Source organism: Cervus canadensis, chromosome 1, assembly GCF_019320065.1.
Source record: "Cervus canadensis isolate Bull #8, Minnesota chromosome 1, ASM1932006v1, whole genome shotgun sequence".
NCBI lineage: Eukaryota > Metazoa > Chordata > Mammalia > Artiodactyla > Cervidae > Cervus > Cervus canadensis.
Window position 1 is genome coordinate 15,440,998 of NC_057386.1, and position 22,419 is coordinate 15,463,416.

Consider the following 22,419-nt stretch of genomic DNA (forward strand, 5'->3'; position numbering starts at 1 on the left):
AAACTATCACAACACTGTTCATCGGCTATATTCCAATACAAAATTAAAAAGTTAAAAAAAAACAACTCATGACTGAGCAGAATCTTTGGAGTTGACCTCTGGACATGAGTCCACCATTGCCTCAGACTGCTGGCTTTTCAGATGAAAGCATCTTTCTTTTACTAACACACACACACAAACACACAAAAGACATAAGCAGTTCTCCGTGGACAGAGGAAACTCAGAACAGCCCAAAGTTGACCCAGGCTCACTCATATTTTACAAGAGGTCATCTTGGTGTGATTGAACGTTCCACCAGGTAACTCACCAGGCTGAACCGGAGGTTTTCTTTGTGATCAGTTCAGTTCAGTTCAGTCGCTCAGTCGTCTCCGACTCTTTGCAACCCGATGGACAGTAGCACACCAGGCTCCCCTTTCTATCACCAACTCCCGGAGCTTACTCAAACTCATGTCCATTGAGTTGGTGATGCCATCCAACTCATTCTCTGTCTTCCCCTACTCCTTCTGCCTTCAGTCTTTCCTAGCATCAGGGTCTTTTCCAATGAGTCAGTTTTTCTCATCAGGTGGCCAAAGTATTGGAGTTTCAACTTTAGCATCAGTCCTTCCAATGAATAGTCAGGACTGATTTCCTTTACGATTGACTGGTTGGATCTCCTTGTAGTCCAAGGGACTCTCAAGAGTCTTCTCCATCACCACAGTTCAAAAGCATCAATTCTTCGGCATTCAGCTTTCTTCATAGTCCAACTCTCAAATTCATACATGACTACTGGAAAAACCATAGCCTTGAGTAGACGGACCTTTGTTGACAAAGTAATGTCTCTGCTTTTTAATAATCTGTCTAGGTTGGTCATAACTTTTCTCCCAAAGAGCAAGCGTCTTTAATTTCATGGCTGCAGTCACCATCTGCAGTGATTTTGGAGCCCAAGAAAATAAAGTCTGGCACTGTTTCCATTGTTTCCCCATCTGTTTGCCATGAAGTGATGGGACCAGATGCCATGATCTTAGTGTTCTGAATGTTGAGTATTAAACCAACTTTCTCACTCTCCTCTTTCACTTTCATCAAGGGGTTCTTCAGTTCTTCTTCACTTTCTGCCATAAGAGTGGTGCCATCTGCATATCCGAGGTTATTGATATTTCTCCTGGCAATCTTGGTTCCAGCTTGTGCTTCACCCAGTCTGGCATTTCACATGATGTGCTCTGCATATAAGTTAAATAAGCAGGGTGACAATATACAGCCTTGACATACTCCTTTCCCGATTTGGAACCAGTCTGTTGTTCCATGTCCAGTTCTAACTCTTGCTTCTTGACCTGCATACAGATTTCTCAGGAGGCAGGTCAGGTGGTCTGGTATTCCCATCTCTTTAAGAATTTTCCACAGTTTGTTGTGATCCACACAGTCAAAGGCTTTGGCGTAGTCAATAAAGCAGAAATAGATGTTTTTCTGGAACTCTCTTGCTTTTTTGATGATCCAACAGACGTTGGCAATTTGATCTCTGGTTCCTCTGCCTTTCCTAAACCCAGCCTGAACATCTGTAAGTTCACAGTTCACACACTGTTGAAGCCTGGCTTGGAGAATTTTGAGCATTACTTTGCTAGTGTGTGAGATGAGTGTAATTGTGAGGTAGTTTGAACATTCTTTGAGATTGCTTTTCTTTGGGAAATGAATGAAAGCTGAACTTTCCCAGTCCTGTGGCTGAGTTTTCCAAATTTGCTGGCACATTGAATGCAGCATTTTCACAGCATCATCTTTTAGGATTTGAAATAGCTCAATTGGAATTCCATCCCCTCCACTGGCTTTGTTCATAGTGATGCTTCCTAAGGCCCACTTGATTTTGCATTCCAGGATGTCTGGCTCATGGTTATCTGGGTCATGAAGATCTTTTTTGTATGGTTCTTCTGTGTATTCTTGCCACCTAGTTCCAAAGAATAGCAAGGAGAGATAAGAAAGCCTTCCTCAATGATCAATGCAAAGAAATAGAGGAAAACAATAGAATGGGAAAGACTAGAGATCTCTTCAAGAAAATTAGAGATACCAAGGGAACATTTCATGCAAAGGTTGTGATCAGATTACAGAGTAATTGGAAGACCTGGAGCGCAGGCTCCATTAGACACACCCAGGGCCCACAGACCTTTCAGAGCAGCAATGGCGCAGGCGAATAACTGCATCCAGGCAAAACCAGCAGGGCCTCATTTCTCCTTTGTTTCTGTGCTTGGCCTGAGCTCCACTAGGTAATCTTAAAATAGGGCATGGCAGGAAAATGGGGCAACTGTCAGTTTAAATTGCAGCTGCTTCCAGAGCATCGTCCTGCCTTTTCAACAGATAAGCAGGATAGCCTAGAGTCAATCCTTCCACAGGACGACTCTGCCATGCGGCCAGGTCAGACAAACACCAATTGGTTATCCCCGCTCAGTGAAATCCACAGTGCCAAGCCTTGCTGACCTCTGACCCCGAGAGTTCCCCGTGTTAATTGGACTGAGCAGCTCAGAAATTGCATGAGCGAAGATTATAATAAAGTGGCTCTTTTCACATTTTATGTAGTGCTGTGTGTTTCTGTTTGCAACCTCTTATTAAAATCCCCTACTTAAAAAAAAAAGATTCCAACTGCTTTTTAAAACCAAAAACTTGTTAAAAACCTATTAAAATTCAGATATCAAAATTTTAAAAGTTTTCAGTTGTGAGATGTGATTAGTCAGAGGCATACCTGCATTAAATATAATTTGTAATGACAGCATTTCATCCTAAAACCTCCTTTTGTTTTACTGTTACGTTGCTTTCTTTTTACAGAATTATAAATAACTGGTGTCCAAGACACTGTGTTGGGTGGTATGGGGCGATAGTGATGAATAAACTGTGCCTCGCTCCCGCCCTCGCCCTCGGGTAGTTGGTAGTGTTGGTAAAATAAGACATCACACGAATGCCTGCAGGTCAAGATAGTATCTGATGAGTGTGATAAGAAGGCAAGGGAAACCTGGGAAACCTTCCTGGAGATGCTGAGTTTCAGTTGGATATTAAGACGCGGGCAGGTACTGGGGAGCTGGGAGTGGGGGGTGGGGAGCCAAGGTAGGGCAGAGGTTACAGGCGGAAGGGACAGCCCGTGTCAAGGAGAGTCACACCGAGGGAGCAGGTAGGCTGGCCAGGCTCCCCTGCAGCACAGGAAATGTGCATCAGAGCGCCCCCTGGGGGAGGGGGTGGTGCTGTTCACATCCCCCGACATCCCTTCCTCGGGATCAGGAGGCAGGAGGGTACCCTTCTTGCTCCCTGATGCTGCTCTCAGACCCCCGCTCCCCGGCTCTGTTGGACACACCGTCCCCTGGGGCTTGTGCTGCTTTATTCCACCATTCCCTCCTGCCGTCATCCTTGTTGTCTCCTGGCCACTCTCCCCTCTCCTGGGCCGTGGCTCCCTTCCTCTCCACACCATCTCCTGAACTCTGGTCACAAGCATGGATCAGCGGTCCCCAACCTTTTGGGCACCAGGGACCGGTTTCATGGAAGACCATTTTTCCACAGACCAGGGGGCGGGGGATGGTTTGGGGATGATTCAAGCACATTACGTTTATTGTGCGCTTTATTTCTAACCTGATGCCACCGCTGATCTGACAGCAGGTACCGGTCTGTGACCAGAAGTTGGGGACCCCTGGCCTAGATGAGTTCAGCATCTACCTGGGCGATCCAGCCACACCCTGCCTTCTCAGTTCCCCAAGCATCTTAAAGGTCCCCCTCCATTCCTCTCTGCTCCCCTCCCCAATGCCACATCCTAGTTGGCATCATCAGATAAAAGTTCTCCATCTCTAAAAACTACTGATCACCACCAGCCTTCCTGCTCTTCTGTTCAACCACTTCTACTATGACATTTCTTCCCGTGGGGAACCTCTGGTCCACTGGCTCCTCTCCCTTGGTCCTCTTATTGCCCCCTCTTTCCCTTCCCAAGCAGACTGTGTTCTGTGTTTGATCCTCTTAATGTTCCCTTGCCCTGTGTTTTATTTCCATACTCTCTGGCAAAATCCTGCCCATCCATGGTCTCTGGGTTGGTACCCAGGCCACTGAAGACTGCACTGCCCTCCCCTCATTACCATTCAGTCAGCAACCTCTCCACCTCTGCTCAGGAGCCCACTTCCTAGCTCTCTCCTCAGGACCCACCTCACTTCCATTCCTGCACCTCCCAGCTCTGTACCAGAGCCTTCCCATCAGTGTTTAATCATGACCTAAGCTCTCAGGGCTTCCCTGGTGGCTCAGATGGTAAAGAATCTGCTTGCAATTTGGGAAACCTGGGTTGGATCCCTGGGTCAGGAAGATCCCCTGGAGGAGGAAATGGCAACCCACTCCAGTACTCTTGCTTGGGAAATCCCATGAACAGAAGAGCCTGGAGGGCTATAGTCCAGGGGGTCACAAAGAGTCGGACTGCAACTGAGCAACTAACACTAAGCTCTCCTTTCTAAAACTGTAAGAAAACAGCAGAACAGACCTTCCTTGAGTCCACATCCCCCCCGCTTGTTTCTTCTCCCTCACAGTCAAGGTTCTTAGAATCATTTATTCTGATTGACTCCATTTCCCCACCTCTTACTCACAACGCAACCCACTCCAACCTGGCTGCCATGCACATCGTTCCACAGAACTGGCTCTTGGTCAGACGCCTTCCACGTCCGTGGTGCAGAAGGTCTCCCGTGCTCCTCACTGTGCTCCACCTCTCGGCAGCTCTGACTCTCCTGGCCACTCCACACTCCTTGAAATGCTGTGTCCCTGAGCTTCTCCGAAGCCACAGTCTCCTGATTCTCTCCTGGCTTCTCCCGCTCCTCCCTTCTCCAGTCCTGGGATTTCTCCAGGCTTGCTTCTCTTCTCACTCTACACCTGGGAGTTAATCCTGGTTTTGTGTCTCAGGCTTCTTAGGCAATAAAGATGACTTCTTTGCATCTTCTTCTCACAATAATATTTTCAAATGCCTAAAATGAGATGCACTTCCTATTCACAATGTAACCCACTTCACTCTGGCTGCCCATCAACAGGCCCAGTGCTAAAGTTCCCAGCCTGGTCCTTCATTCTTTTCTTTTTTTCTCCTGGCTGCATCACACAGCATGTGAAATCTTAGTTCATCAACCAGGGATCAAACTCATGCCCCCTGCCACAGAAATGTAGAGTCACAACCACTGGACCACCAGGGAAGTCCCTGTCAGCTCTGTAAGGGCAGTCTTTGACTCCTTATTCTCATATTCCCAACATAAGTAGCTATGTTGCCTTTTCCATGGGAGGGTCCCTGTTAGTGTAACTGTATGCTCATCCTAAAGCACCAAGTGTAAGATAAGACATTTCTTTTAAAATTCATCTTACATTGACTTTGCTGAATTGATCATTGATCGCTCATTGTTACCTGATGATACCATGAAGAGAAAGATTGTTTTTTAATATGTATTTATTTATTTGGCTGTGTTGGGTCTAACTTACTGATCTTTGTTGCATCGTGAGGGATCCTTCATTGCGGCATACATGGTCTCTAGTTGTGGCTCATGGGCTTTCGTAGTTGCAGGGTGCAGGCTTAGTTGCTCTGTGGCCTGTGGGATCTCCCCAGACCAGGGATCGAACCTGTGTCCCCGGCCTTGGAAGGTGGATTCTTAACTACTGGACCACCAAAGAAGTCCCGGCCAAGATTTTTCACTCTAAAGAAATGAATGTCTGTGATGAACCATGCAACAGAAGACCAGCAGCACTCCCTAAAGCACCTCATTTATCCCAGCAGCTCTGAAAACACCTGTACTTCTACATCGGCAGTGCTGCTCCATTTCCCTCCAGTGTTTTACCAGGAGCTTCTAAACTATGGAAAAGCTGGCAGAACTGTACTATGAATATCCACATCCCCACCATCTAGACACTACAGCGCTGACGCTCTGCGCACTTGCTTTATCACGTATCTAGCCCCTTATCCATCCATTGAGCCATCTTGTCTTTAGGTGCATTTCAAAGTAAGCTGCAGACATCAGTACTCTACCTACTTCCCCCCAAAAAACTTCAGCATAAGATGTTATGGAAAAACCCAAACAAACTTTTTGACCAACCCAGTACATCATTCTGGAGAAGGGAATGGCAACCCACACCAGTATTCTTGCCTGGAGAGTTCCATGGACAGAGGAGACTGGTGGGCTATAGTCCATGGGGTCGCAAAGAGTCAGACACGACTGAACAACTAACACACACATACATCATTAGCTAGAGTTGAGTATTTGTTTACGGTTTTTGCGATCTGATTTGTTCTATTTTTTTTCCCCATTTTTTAAATTTTAGAGGTAAAAATTACCTGCAGTGACTTATACAGATTTTAAGAGTAGTATTTCATGAGTTTTGATAAATGCTTGTAACCATATAACCTGAACCCCCACTGAGTTTCCATTACCCCAAGCCCCTTCCCAGTCAATTCCTGCCCCATCCCTCTTAGAGGCAACCACTATTCTGCATGTTTTCACCATAAATTAGTTTTGCCTTTTCCCATTTTTTTTTACACTCTCTTCAGTTCAGCTTTTAAGTCATTTCAGACCCTTTTTAGAAATAGGTGGTATACAGATTCTAAACAGATGAGCTAAATAAATGAACCTATTTAATAATTAAATTAAAATTACATACAAGTTACAAATTACAGTATTTTCCCAAGATGACAAAGATTCTTTTTAAAAGATAGTATGTAGTTGGAGAATATTTGTAGAATCTGGCATGTACATCTGGAAATGTAAATTAATACAGCATTTCTGGAGGCCAGTTTGGGAACAAAAATTTGTAAATCTTTGTGATACTGTTAATCTACCAATATAAATTCCCACTTCAGAAATAAAATAATTGATGATGTGCATAAATACATAAGAATATTCATCATAGCATCATTTACCATAGAAAAAGTTGGAAGCAACCTAAATGACCAACAGAAATAATTATGACAGAGCCATACAATGTGAATATATTGTAAAGACAAAGAGAACTGTTAAGAAAGAATAAACTTTACTTAGTGGGTTTGTTAGAGTAACATTGTATTGTGATTCTGAAATTATTTCATGTGTATTGCAGAGTAAAACAAATTAATAAATGTTTTAATATAACTGAGGAATAAAGATTTTAAATATGAGAGAGAAAATAAAAGAAAGGAAGAGGAAATTCCATAAGGTCTTTAATTTTAACTTTAAATATTTCTGCGAGCTCATAATTTTTAAAATACATATTTCTAATTAATTCCACTGAAAAGACTTAGGAATACTGTCCCTCTATTTGCAATGAATGCACATAGCAAGCAGATATTGATTTCTAAATAGCTTTCTAAACTAGAAGAAACCGGAGCTTACAGGGAAAACAACTGATTTTAGGTCCGAGCCAGGTAAAGTACAAGGTTAGGCTATGAAATTTTACTGTACCAGAAAGCAAAGAAGTGCTCAGAGACTCAAGTCAACAGCAGACTAGAATGAATTCCCATTCAGCACTTCTAGTATAATTTGAGCCTCAAAAAATGTGATGAGATAATTAAATAAAATATGCCTGTGAGACCACAATGATGATAACAAACAAGTAAACAAGTAAGAAGGGAGGAAAGGAAAGTTCTTCTTTAGAGAAGAATACCAGCTAATAATTGTAGAAGAAATGATAGAAAAATCATCCTTTCACTACTTTGATGTAATTATCAATTCAGGCAAAGCACATCAAAAGATGCTAAAATTATTGGATAAAAATGTGTAATTAATAGGCTATTTAGTGTCAAAGAATCATCCCATAGATTACCTACTAATTACAAAAGGGAAAAATACACTTTTATATTGGAGAAATCTAGTAGTCAGCTCCTTACCCTAGAGACCAAATAGCGTTGTTTGGTGCTGAGGTGATGTTACAAAGATGGATACCACCACCCATGGAATATTCTTACCCAAAACAATTAACCCGAATTTTATTATGAGAAAGCTTACAAATCCAAAACACACAACCTTCTATGAGGCTGAGACTTTTCGAACAGTAAAAATCATGAAAAGGCAAAAAGGGTCGAGAACTAAAGAGACATAACAAGTGCACACAACTGGTGTATCTTCATTGGATGGTAGATCAAAACAAGCATTTTGGTGACAGTTTGGTTTGAATATGCTTTAGATATTAGGTGATGTTATGAAACTATTAAATTCTCTTGGATAGGATAACTGTATTGTGGCTTTGTAGGAGAATGGCTATTTTGATAGGAGATGCATGTTGAAGTATCTAGGGGTAGAGTATCATGAAGTCCAGTCACTTTGAAATTGTTTGGAAAAAGAATATATATATTAATTATATATATATATATATATAGAGAGAGAGAGAGAGAGAGAAAGCAAATTGGCAAGGTGAAGGATAATGGATGTTATTTCTATTATTCTTTCAACTTCTCCATAGATTTGAAATTTTTCAAAATAACGTTGAAAAAATTGTAGAAAGGTATCTATGGATGCAATGTATTGTTAAGTGACAATGTAAAGTATGGTTCAATTCTATTTCTGTGAAAAGAAACATTTATGCAGATGCATAAACATCTGTGTAAGGTAATGTTAGCTGCTCTAACAAAGGGACCAAAAATGTGGCGACTCAATCAAGACAGAGGTTTATCTCTTGCAGCTATGACGGCCCAGGTTGGCTGAACCGGATCAGAAGGCATCTCTCCTCCACTAGGACTCACAGGGATTCAGGCCTGTGGTGTTTCTGTTTAACACATGACTTTCAAAGCTGTTGCCTTTTCAGCTGAGGTGCAGGGCCAGAGATGATCTCTGAAGCAGGCCGCACACATCACTCCTGCTCCCACCCCATTAGGGAGCCTTTCCTCCTGGGGCAACACCTCGTTGTGCGGGAAACTGAGTCATTGAGTTCGAGGTGTGCAGCCACATCCCAGCTGCAGCTCTTATCACTTGAGCAGGGATTTCAGTGGAAAGCTAGCAGTCTCCAACAGAGTCATTAAAAAGGGGTCTGAAACAACACAGACCAAGCGATTTGCAGTTTTTATTCCAAGGTTAATGGAGCTTTGAATGCTTTAAAATTTCTCTCTTTGTCTTTAGTTTTCCATTATGAACATGCATTTTTCTTGCAATAAAGAAAAGACTTACATTTTATGAAAATAAGCCATTGAAACTACAAAAACATCATTTCACTGGCAAATTGGCTGGATGCTTCATTTTTTTCTCCCTGAAAGAAACATACAAACTAATCTTAACCACAAATACCACATTAAAATGACAGCTTTCAACTCAGAAACCTTCATTTGGACCCTATTCTCCAATGCATTGATTCTCCATCCTTTGCTTGAATCTCAGAGACCCCCGAAATGTGTGGGGGACTGTGCCAGCCAGCTGTATTTCTTACCTCTCCTCCCCATGCCTTCTGTTCTGGCCACGTGCATCACTGAGGATCACACCACATGTGTCTCATTCTATCCACACCTTGGCGCCTGTGCTGACTCCAGCCAAAGCCAGTTCCTATCAGTCTTTCATAGCAAATACCACCTCCTCCATGAAGCATCCCTTAACTTCTTGTTTTCTTTTTTTCTTTTTTGCTGTGAATGCCTTTGAAATTTAGAATTGGTACCACCCAGTTTATCACTTAACTAAACATAGTTTTGCAGTATGGCTAGTATTGCGCCTCTCCCATTGCAAGCACGGGCTTCCCAGATGGAGCAGTGGCAAAGAGTCCACCTGCCAATGCAAGAGATGGAAGAGATGCAGGTTCAATCCCTGGGTTGGGAAGATCCCCTGGAGGAGGAAATGGCAACCTACTCCAGTATTCTTGCCTGGGAAATCCCATGGACTGCAGAGCCTGGCAGTCCATGGAGTTGTAAAGAGCTGGACATGACTGAGCATGCACACACTGCAAGCACCTTATTTGTATGTGGGGGCTGAAGACACAGTAGGTACATTTGATGATTTTCAATTAAATGTTCTATGACTTATTGTTTCGAGTAGGAGGTATTTTCATGGATGACCTCCACTTAAGGGCCATCTTTCACGTTCTTCAGATGCTCCTCTCACAGAGCGCGGCCTCGGTGTGCTACAGAACACTGTACTGGAGTGTCCAAATTTTTTAAATCCAACAATTTCCTGGCCACATGCCACTTCCTCACTCACTGCCCACCACACTGAACTCCATCTCAGAGAACACTACATTCGCTTGTCCCCCAAGCATGAAAATGTATGGTTACCACCCATGTAAACCAACCCTGATTTCCGAAGCACATGAGGGATTCAGTTGGGTTTAAGAAATACTAGCGAGTGTCATAAAACAGGTCACGTTTGCCATTTCAGTAGCTTGCAAAGCTTTCACCCAGAGGCCCTTCCCCAGGGGGATGTCTCGTAAACAAGAAGCAGGTTCTATTAAAGTCCCACAGTGCCTCTCCTTCAGAGAGCAGCCCCAAAGGTGATCAAAGACTATGAAGATGTGAACCCCTAAGGCCACTGTTGCTCTCAGGTCAGTGTCTCAGACAGGACCATTCCAACTTGCTAGCATGAGAATCAAAGAAAAGATGGCAGACAGGAGCGCATTCTCTATAGCCATCGTTGGCAGAGACAACAGCTCGTGAAATTCATGCACATGACAGCCCAGCTGACTCCCAAAAGCGCCTCCTGCTGAGCCTGGCCTCGTCCAACCGCATCTGGCAGCCACGTCTTCAGGTGGGAGACACAAACAGGGTAAAGAAGCGGTGGGATTTAGGTGAGTGGTCAGTCAGTCAGTTCAGTCGCTCAGTCATGTCCAACTCTGTGACCCCATGAATTGCAGCACACCAGGCCTCCCTGTCCACCACCAACTCCCAGAGTTTACTCAAACTCATGTCCAAAAAAAAAAAAGCTCATGCCCATCGAGTTGGTGATGCCATCCAGCCATCCCATCCTCTGTCGTCCCCTTCTCCTCCTGCCCACAATCCCTCCCAGCATCAGGGTCTTTTCCAATGAGTCAACTCTTCACATGAGGTAGCCAGAGTATCGGAGTTTCAGCTTCAGCATCAATCCTTCCAATGAACACCCAGGACTGATCTCCTTTAGGATGGACTGGTTGGATCTCCTTGCAGTCCAAGGGACTCTCAAGAGTCTTCTCCAACACCACAGTTCAAAAGCATCAATTCTGCGGTGCTCAGCTTTCTTCATAGTCCAACTCTCATATCCATACATGACCACTGGAAAAACCATAGCCTTGACTAGACAGACCTTTGTTGACAAAGTAATGTCTCTGCTTTTTAATATGCTATCTAGTGTTGGTCATAATTTTCCTTCCAAGGAGTAAGCGTCTTTTAATTTCATGGCTTGCAGTCACCATCTGCAGTGATTTTGGAGCCCAAAAAAATAAAGTCTGACACTGTTTCCACTGTTTCCCCATCTATTTCCCATGAAGTGATGGGACCAGATGCCATGATCTTAGTTTTCTGAATGTTGAGCTTTAAGCCAACTTTCTCACTCTCCTCTTTCACTTTCATCAAGAGGCTTTTTAGTTCCTCTTCACTTTCTGCCATAAGGGTGGTGTCATCTGCATATCTGAGGTTGTTGATATTTCTCCTGGCAATCTTGATTCCAGCTTGTGCTTCTTTCAGCCCAGGGTTTCTCATGATGTACTCTGCATATAAGTTAAATAAGCACAGTGATAATATACAGCCTTGACGTACTCCTTTTCCTATTTGGAACCAGTCTGTTGTTCCATGTCCAGTTCTAATGTTGCTTCCTGACCTGCATGTAAGTTTCTCAAGAGGCAAGTCAGGTGGTCTGGTATTCCCATCTCTTTCAGAATTTTCCACAGTTTATTAGGTGAGTGGTACCCAAGTCCAAATCCCACCCCCCAAAATTACTAATCCATTCTTTACTGTTGTTCAAGTTTACAATCCTGGTAAGCAATTTCAAAATTGTCCTGCACATGGAAAGCACTTTGCTGCCCTTGGTGGTGGTTTAGCTTTTAAGGCAGTGTCTGACTCTTATGGCCCCATGGACTGTAGCCCACTGGGGTCCTCTGTCCATGGGATTTTCCAGGCAAGAATACTGGAGTGGGTTGCTATTCCCTTCTCCAGGGGATTTTCCCAACCCAGGGATTGCTGCCCTGACAGTTGTGTGTTTGTTTTTTTTTTTCCCCTAGAAGAGAAAACATTTAGCCAGCTTTATGAGACTGCATAGAACCTGCTAACTTTATATTTCTTGAATTCATAAAGGTACCCATCCTGTCCAGAATGCTATTGGGTTGGCCAGAAAGTTCATTTGGGGTTTCCCATATGACGTAATAGAAAAACTGGAATGAACTTCTTGGCCAGTGCTATATTTATACAAGCTGCCCTCAATTTCCAAAGGCAGCTTTTGTGTTTGAGGCGCAGTAGGAATGTGGACTTTGGGGACACCGCTCGGAAGACACACGTTTGCACCCACAGTCCCCTGGCCACCCTTCCCGTGTCATCACTGTTTGAGCGTCGAGTTTCACGACCTTGATCCTTCTCTTTCACAATCTCATGAGAATGCTTTGTTTCAGCTGTAACAAGCACACTGGCTTTCTCTGACACCAGCCTGACACTGCTCTTTGCCTGTTTTCTTATTCACAGCAGGTCATGTCCTGATCTCTACACTAGGTCACAAGATCCACTCAGCTCAGCCTTCCATCCGTCACATGACACGTGGCTACAATGGGATTTGCACACATCAATCAGAATTCAGCAACGGGAGGGAGGGAGGTGGCATACCGGTTGAGAAGCAGCTCCTTAGGTCTTGGAAATGAGCCATCAGGCAAGAGCTGGAAAATGACTTGATCTTCTCTGTTCCTGACTACTTCTGTCTCCTTGCCCTTCTGATCATCTCTGTTCAGTGTCACCTTGCCGTTTCAGACTCAACATCAGTAGGTCCTTGTTTAAAGATCCAGTCACTCTCACATCCCTGAGAAAATGTATCCCACTTCCCAACTTTTGGGTCTCCACCTTCCAGAAGGTCTAACCAGAACCATTATAATGTTTCAAAGTCCTACTTCAGTGTCCAGTGCCACTTACATACCCTAAGGTAAATTTCTTTTTCCTGTATGAGTTTTTCTCTGAACTTTCTTTTTTTTTTTAATTGGTTTGATTAAAAATTGTTTAATATTATTTATTTATTTGGCTGTGATGGGTCTTAGTTGTAGCATGCAAACTCTTAGTTGCAGCATGTAAGATCTAGTTCTCTGACCAGGGATTGAACCCAGGCCCCCTGCATTGGGAGCATGGAGTCTTAGCCACTAGACCACCAGGGAAGCCCCTTTCTGAACTTTTGAGAGATTCTAGCTCTGAGTAAGGTAATATCTCAACTTTGTTATGGACGATGCCCAAAGAGCAAGCTGGGGAATCTTTGAAAAATGTTAATTACAAAAATCATAATACCCTATATACATATTAATTTCAACAATAGTTTCTTTAGTTAACATGGCTTTCTTAGGACTCTTCAAATTACCAAGAGAAAATTTAGTCTGGGATTTTCTGTTTTGTTTGTTTGTTTGTTTTTGTTTCATGTTTCAGGCTTTGATTTTGAAAGACAGAGCTAGTTTTCTTCCTCTTAAAGGAATAGCAATGTGCTGTTGCCTCCAACCTCCATGTGACATTTCAACATAGGAACATAAGGGAGAAGAAATGAAAATTGTAAATGCTCTTTAAAATTGCAAGAGGAGGAGACATCGTTTTAAAATCAGCTTTAAATCAGTGTAATTTAATTATTATCGTCTGATAATCTTTAAATGTTAAATATTTTCCATTAGAGCTTTACTGTCTGAAAGGGAAATTGTACCATATTTTTCTTAAGGCTAGATAAATGTCAACTGGCTACTTATGTCACAATCATAAATTATACAGCCTTTGGAAGAAATCAAGAGTCTGGTGTAGGACTTGCCCCACCTTGCTGTCCATTGCTCTTTGAAATACGTGAAGACCCATTAGAATTTCTCAGAGGGGCTTATGGTTTTGGTTTCAACAGCAAGCAGTTAATGTTCAGTAGTTAGCTAGTTAATTGTTTAAACGGCTTAACATGAATGGCTAATTGCAAAAGCCAACACTTACATGGCACTTCCTCTGTGCCTGGCAGTGTTCTAAGTGCAATAAACATATCTTAACTCATTTTGTCCTCAGAGAACCACCGAAAGGAAAGCACTATTGTTCACAGATGAGAAAATCTGAGAGGTAAAGAGATGAACTAACTAAAACTAACCCTACGTCACACAGTCACTATGTGTAACAGTGAGGATTCACTCCCAGGATGCTGGGCTACAGCCTTATATATTAATATTACATTTTATTGCCAGAATGAGTTACTACAACTCCTTTCACCCAAGGCTCATCCTCCTTGGATAATATAATGGGTTTTCAGGAGAGAGATGCATGAGGCTGAGTACATGATAAGACACAAATGAAGACACAAAATGTTGAAGTGATTGGCTTAAGATTAGTCAATGAAGCAAGCAGGAAAAGACCCAGTAGGGCATTTATAAGTATTCTAGTTCTTTCCATTGTGGTTTTAGTTTCCAGCTGACAAAACACTCACTTTCAGCTGTAATTTCTGGACCCAAGAGTGATTATCATACTCGTAATATGTATGACTGAGTTCCTATGCTGTCCACCTGAAACTATCAGCTATCTTCCAATATAAAATAAAAAGTTAAAAAAAAGAAAAATATAGGGATTCAGAACCGGAAGTCAGGTTGATAGAACCAGGAAGCAGAGAAAGATGCATTTGAAAGGCAAGTGCATGATTCCAAATATAATTTTGTTGTTGTTTGTTGCTTAGTTGTGTCCAGCTCTTTCAGGCATGGTTTAATTGGCCAAACTTTCTTTCACATTTGGTGCTGTTAAAGCAAGAGGTTACAAATGAATGGGTGAAGGAAGGATAAACATGGCTTAACACCCCACCCAATTAAGAGTCTCTTCAAGACACGTGCACCCCAATGTTCATTGCAGCACTGTTTACTATAGGCAGGACTTGGAAGCAACCTAGATGCCCACCAGCAGATGAATGGATAAGGAAGCTGTGGTACATATACACCATGGAATATTACTCATCCATTAAAAAGAATTCATTTGAATCAGTTCTAATGAGATAGATGAAACTGGAGCCCATTATACAGAGTGAAGTAAGCCAGAAAGATAAAGACCAATACAGTATACTAACACATATATATGGAATTTAGAAAGATGGTAACGATAACCCTATATGCAAAACAGAAAAAGAGACACAGATGTACAGAACAGAATTTTGGACTCTGTGAGAGAAGGCGAGGGTGGACATTTCGAGAGAACAGCATCGAAACATGTATATTATCTAGGGTGAAACAGATCACCAGCCCAGGCTAGATGCATGAGACAAGTGCTCGGGCCTGGTGCACTGGGAAGACCCAGCGGAATCGGGTAGAGAGGGAGGTGGGAGGGGGGATCTGGATGAGGAATACATGTAAATCCATGGCTGATTCATGTCAATGTATGACAAAAACCACTATAATATTGTAAAGTAATTAACCTCCAACTAATAAAAATAAATGGAAAAAAAAAAAAAAAAAGAGTCTCTTCACCAACTCCTTTGGATTCACCACCGCCTGGGGCAAGCAAAAATTCTAGTTCTGGCTGAGGGTGATGGGGAGAGACCCATCAGTAGCAGTGAACACTATTAACTGCTCTTGATGCTGTAACCATGGATATTGGTTGTCTTAGCCCAGAGCATCTTTCCTACCTTTCCATTGGCTGAAAATAGATGTGTGAGCAGCCTTCTCCATTCACTAATGTAAGTGTGTGGCAGTTTGGTCACATGCTCACTGATGTTCTTCTTGCCTATGACCGTCTTAGGCACCATCATTAAAATTTGCCCACATTTCCTTCTCTGAGAATGGGAAGCCTATCTCATGCCCAGAAATGACCTCATGTTTCATCTTTGACATTTCAGAATCATTATCAAGGATTTCTATTAAATTCCAGATTCACAAGGGAAAAGGGAGAACAAGCAACTCATTATGTCCTTTCCTTCTTCTCATCCCTTTATCTGAGGGTGGTCTGTTTTCTGAAAATGCAGAGAGAAACAATAATTATTTGTTGGAAGGCTGTCGCCAGGCTCTAAGTTACCAAACATGATTTATAATCCGGAGAAGAATGATCTGTCCACCTGTAGATTTGTACTGACTTCCCTATAGAAGACTGACAGGTAGGGGACTGTTTTGAGAGCTGAGTTTGTCTTACATTGCACCCAATAATTCAAAGCTATTCAAAGTATTTTCCTGAGTCAGGTGGCTTAAAATGAAAATGCCACAACTGTCAGCGAGAACAGGGAGCAAGATCAATACAAACTGCCACCACTGGAGAGACGTGGGGGGCATTAATTTAGCACTCTGTGTTGACAGAGGAATACATTTTCAGAGGACTTGCCAATACAGACCATTGTGCAATGCAGGAGTATTTAGTGACCCTTTTCCTGGAAGGAGGGGCAGCAATCCTTTGGTTTTATCTGCCACGGAGCATATCACCTAGCAAATCATATGAACACCAGGACCTAGGACCATAAGGCAGGACTTAAATCACCTTCAAGACCAAGTTTCTCCTAATTATGTATGCTGTTTTCACTCTAAGTGTGTCAAAGTATGATAATTGCTCAGTTGTGTCCAATTCTTTTGCCACCCCGTGCACTATAGCCTGCCAGGCTCCTCTGTCCATGGAATTCTCAGGCAAGAATACTGGAGTGGGTAGCCATTCCCTTCTCCAGGGGATCTTCCCAACCCAGGGATCAAACCCAGGTCTCCTGCACTGCAGGCAGATTTCATTGCATCTGTAAGGCTGTGTTAAGATATTCTGACACCACGTGAGTCATGATTTGTCCATGCATGTAAAGTAATTAACCTCCAACTAATAAAAATAAATGGAAAAAAAAAAGAGTCTCTTCACCAACTCCTTTGGATTCACCACCGCCTGGGGCAAGCAAAAATTCTAGTTCTGGCTGAGGGTGATGGGGAGAGACCCATCAGTAGCAGTGAACACTATTAACTGCTCTTGATGCTGTAACCATAGATATTGGTTGTCTTAACCCAGAGCATCTTTCCTACCTTTCCTACCTTACCTTCTTTACAGCAGACTGACAAGTAGGGGCTTTCTTAAAAAATTAATCTGGTCTTATGTTGCACCTGATAATTCAGAGCATAAACTGAGGTCTCATTTATTCAGTCCCAACATACATCTCTAAATTTCCTCTTCATTATCAACTATATGATTAACATAAGGAATGGTTCTTCCTCACCCACCCTGGAGTAGTTCAAATAACAAATAGCAAGAAGTTTAAATGCATGGATGCTTTCATGTGCAGCTTTTAACATGAGCTGTTTATTGGTCATCCAATTACTTAAGGGTCAGGAATTCATTCTTTTCATAATGTCCTACCAAATAGACTCATTAACTCTGCTATTATTTCTAAATTGCTATGCCCAGTCCATGAAAATCTGACTGGCGAAAAGGGCACATTGAGCTGGCAAGACACTCTGATATCTCTGTTGAGAGGTTGCTGCATTTGGCTTGTCTATTTTTCCTCTGCCCAGCAAAAAGGACCTATTGATCACTGATACTCAGATCTGACCTTTCATTTTCGGTAGAGTTCTGGTGATGAGGATGCTCAAGCCGAACCAAGATTATCTGCCACGAGTTCTGCTTGTAAGACCGATTCTAGACTTCCAGCAATTGACCAAACCTCAGTCAAGCAGAAACATAAGAGTACCATGACTCCCAAGAAATCAGAGAAAGCGGGCCCCAGCAAACCCCCTCCAGGTGAGTGGCAGATTTATCGAAATACACAAAATCTAAAAGGTGAGTGATGGTTTTCTGTTTTGTTTTGAAATTCACAAGCTTTTTTAAGTCTAGCATCACACTAAGGACAACAATCAGATAGGTGGTCCGATGACAACCCAGTGGTTTCCATGTGGCTCATTCAGGTTTTGGAGGGTTTGATGATCTGCTAGTGATCAGATTTATTTCAGAGAACATCAGGTTGAAGAGGTGTGAAGTAGGCAGAGTAAGGGTCTCCACTGCCCACGCATTCTGCCCACTCATTGCCTTTGTGTGGCACTGGCTCAGAATGGCTGCCCTTTCACCTTTGTTACCCTTCTGGGAGGATAAAGGCATTTGGCCCCAGGTATCAAGTTTTATGACTCAATCCAGAGCATGAAGGGAAGCTTTCAAATGCATCTGAATGGCATAATTTACTGCCGAGAAAGAGAGTAATAAAGTCTTCTAGTTCTGTGGTTGTCCTCTCTTGGGGAAAAGAAGGGGAGCCTTGATAAATCCTCCCCTTTGTGCAATTTGGTAAATAATTCACTCTTTAGCTGCCTTTGAAGCAAAGACCCATCCTCTGCTTCAGGCAGGAGCGACTTAATAGTATCCAGAGAGGGGATAAATGTAGCCGGAAGTTTAGAGTCCCTCAGGCTCATCTCCATTAGAGCTAACATCTGTAGGACAAACTTGATTCCTCTGGGGAACTGACGTGGAAGTTGGGATAGCCAGGCAGAAAGGCCCATCTTCTGCTTGCAATGGAATGGAAACGATCCAGATTAACTGCCCGAGAATTCGTAAATAGCATGCAATTTGTTTAAAAGCACAATGACTTTCTAATCCTAAATAGCTCCTGTTCTGCAACCACCCATCCAGTTAAGTCTCGATGCATTTTTAGACAATGGCAGCTCTCAGATTAACTAGGCATATTTTATAACTTTAATGAAGTTGGGAAAAAAAGTTGACTTCTGAAATGATGTCCTTTCAGGCAAAGCCACAACTCCTTTTCCTATTTAATTGGCCAAATTTTCTTTCACCTTTGGTGCTTTTATAGCAAAAGGTACAATGAATGGGTGAAGGAAGGATAAACATGGCTTAACACCCCATCCAATTAAGAGTCTTCACCAGCTCCTCTGGATTCACCGCTGCCTGGGGCAAGCAAAAATTCTAGTTCTGGCTGAGGGTAATGGGGAGAGACCCACCAGTAGCAGTGGACACTATTGCCACTCCTGATGCTGTAACCACAGATATTGGTCGTCTTAGCCCAGAGCATCTTTCCTATCTTTCCATTGGCTGAAAATAGATGTGTGAGCAGGCTTCTCCATTGTAATGTAAGTGTGTGGAATAAGTTTGGTCACATGCTCACTGATGTTCTTGCCTATGACTGTCTTAGGCTCCATCATTAAAATTTGTCCACATCTCCTTCTCTGAGAGTGGAAAACCTATATCATGCTCAGAAGTGACCTCATGTTTCTTCCTAGTTAACAACTGCTCATTTGAAGTGTTTTAGTAGGAATTAGGTTTTTAATTCGACTGTTTAAGAATGAAATAGGGCAGATAAGATCACTCCTCAAATATTTCAAATACACGCTGTCATGGATCAAACTGAGGATGTCTTTTAAAAAATTGAATTTAAGTTTAAATAATGGAGCTGTAATCACTCGTTATAATTTTTAGCCTTCTTGCTAAAACTGGGTAGCCATTTGCATGCTGTGTTTTGTCCTTTGCAGAGATAAATCATTCAAATGGACAGTTCAGGCCCATTCCACGTTTAGTTTGTCTGATTAACACAGATGTTCTTCCAACTGAGTGAACTCCATATGGAACTTACAACACTGACAGGAAAGGAAAATTAACTCACTTTCCATTCTATAAAACCTCAAATTTGAGGAATTACTAGGCTGGAAAGCACCAAGGTATAGGCAAGAGAGCCAGGTTGGCAGAAGGATAATTATTTCACCAAATAAGAGATGTTACCTCCCCAATGGCTCAGCAGCAATCTGCCTGCCATGGAGGAGACATGGGCTCGATCCTTGGGTCAGAAGATCCCCCGGAGAAAGAAAGGGCAACCCAATCCAGTATTCTTGCCTGAAAAATCCACAGACAGAGGAGCCTGGAGGGCTACAGTCCCAAGGGTTGCAAAGAGTTGGACACTACTGAGCAACTAAGCAAGCAACACTTGGAGTAAAAGACTTTAAAAACCACCTTGATAAAAAAAAAATCCACCAGCTTAAAAATAATACAATAAATAAATTTTAAAACACCAGCTTTATTAGTTATAGCTCTAGACTGTGTCCGAGCTCTATGCAACCATGAGCAGGACCACTGTGGCCCAGCCATCCAGCGAGCATAAAAACCCTGCTGATTGATGTCAGTTACGCAGAAGCCAATTCAGTTCTATAGCAAATTGGGTTAATTCGGGTGAACTAAAGGTAGAGTCTTGGTGTGTTGGGATCCACTCATTTGACATGTGTAGTCTCACCCACAGAATTCCTTTATCAGTCCAGTGAAATGAGAGCCATGGACAAGGCAATAACAAGCTGAGTTTATTCAGGCAAAGTTGAGTCCAGTGGTGGTGACAACTCAGAATATTCTGATAAATACCCTGCTGTAATAGAAAAAGAGGTGTGGGGACCTAAAGTATCTAGGACACATCCATCCAATTCAGTGGGTAAATTCACAGGCTCCTGTTTTCCTCCACTTCTGCAGGAAAATAATTTTCTAAAGCATTTTGGGGGCCACCCAAAAATTCCAGTGAGTTACCAAAACTTGCCATGTCAGACCTGAGTTCTACGCAAAACTAATTCCATTAAGACAGTGGAATTCCTTTGCTTAATAGGCTAACATTCCATATTGTGTTATTCCACACTTTTCCTGGATAAAATAATTCAGCTGGGGAATGTGGCTTGACTTACATGCAAACCTATGTAGTGATATTCCATTATAATCCTTATATGTGAATTATCATCTGGAATCCCTAAAACGGCTATTTACAAGAGAGGAACCACCAGTACCCACTACTAATAGATTTATAACCAAGAAGGTCTCAGATTTTCATTGTGATTCACACTCTCTTAGGAGGAATTCATGCATTTTAAATTAATTCATATATTCCATGGAACTGTTTCTAAATGAGTTGGCTTATGATTCTCCTTGTCCCCTATCTCCGTGCAGTTGTGGGCAAGTGCTTTTGCAACAAAATGCTTGGATTAGCATCTGGGCCCTGTTTCTCATTTGCTGTGTCCTTTTGAAAAGTAACTTCTCTGTGCCTCAGTTTCCTCATCTGTAAAATGGCAGAGCCTGGGAGTCAGAACAGTTCCTACCTGCTAGCATAGCTGTGAGGATTCAATGATAAAACATATTCTCAACCATTAGAACGGCCTCCAGCACCATAGCTCATATATGATAGCTCATGTATGATAACTCGGTTGGTAAAGGATCTGCCTGCAATGCAGGAGACCTGGGTTCGATCCCTGGGTTGGGAAGTTCCCCTGGAGAAGGGAAAGGTTACCCACTCCAGTATTGGGTGGAGAATACTGGCCTGGAGAATTCCATGGACTGCATAGTCCATGGGGTCACAGAGTCAAACGCGACTGAGTGACTTTCACTTTCACTTCACTAAGGCATCCTGCACACAAGAGCTTTATTCAATAAGGAGAATGGACTAGAAAATTTTTTCTATCTTTATGTTAACTCCTCCCCCCTCCTCAGTCTTCTTCCCCTTACCAAAAATCAGAGTTGTACTTTTAAACACCTAACACAAACACAGGCACAGACACTTTTACTACACCCTGAATTTCCAAAGCAAAACACCAAATGGAAAAAGATGAACAATCAGAAAGCATTCACCAAGCCAGAGATTTGCTTTCCCTCCAAAAAGACATGAAAAACTCAGGCAGCGAGTCAAGACTCATCTGGGCCTAACATGCAATCGATTCAGAAATCCTATTTCACAATCAAGGTGAACATGGATGTGGAGTGAAAAATAAGCCTGGCCCTGTTAACATATTCTTCTTTCAGAAGCAGAGGGAGGAGGCTTGGGGATTAGCCTTTACCAAAGGCCCAGTCTGGACCCAGGATCTGAGTCCTTCCATCGACCTGTAGGAACCAGTGGGAAGCAGAGCAGACAGCAGGCCAATTAAGTGCACGGAGCTGTGGGGGCCACCGGCTCCTGGACTCCTGCCTGTTCCCAAAACACCTCCCAGCCCTGTCCTGACTTGGACAGGAGCTGCCTCTCCTTTCCAGGACATGTAGAGCCATCCAAAGGCCATTGTGCTGTGGGGGGTCTGGCACCCAGAGTCCTTAAGATGCTCCTGACCCCCAGTGCCAGGCTCATAGGAAGTAAAAGCCCTTGCCTGCCCTCTCCTCTCACCTGGAGCCCGGGCTGAGTCCCTCTTGTTATGTGCCAGGAAAAGTGATCTGGATGGAGTCCGGTGAGCCTGCTTCCAAAATCTTGCCCTTTAAAACAGAGCCAAATGTTCTGATATTCTCCTCGCTTCTTATTGAGTTCAGTGTTAGTCATTACCAGATACAGATTTGTAGGAGTAGCAAGACCTAGTCAGCCTAAGAGTGGGCTTATGATGGAGACTAAAATGAAGAAAAAGCAGTAAACTCATATTTTAAAAGGTACACCTCTAAGACAACTGTGGTCTCTTTTGGATTGGGAAATATTCACTTGAAGAGCA

The 22,419-nt window shown here is 42.8% G+C and overlaps 1 protein-coding gene across 1 annotated transcript in view; it reads left to right on the forward strand.

Annotated features, from left to right (window-relative positions):
- The window catches only part of MARCHF10 (membrane associated ring-CH-type finger 10), a 97,169-nt gene that overhangs the window by 31,670 nt on the left and 43,080 nt on the right, over positions 1-22,419 (forward strand). Inside the window, exon 4 of the mRNA XM_043465378.1 lies at positions 17,563-17,734. Coding sequence (XP_043321313.1) covers positions 17,563-17,734 — 172 coding nt within the window. The remainder of the gene's footprint in view (positions 1-17,562; positions 17,735-22,419) is intronic.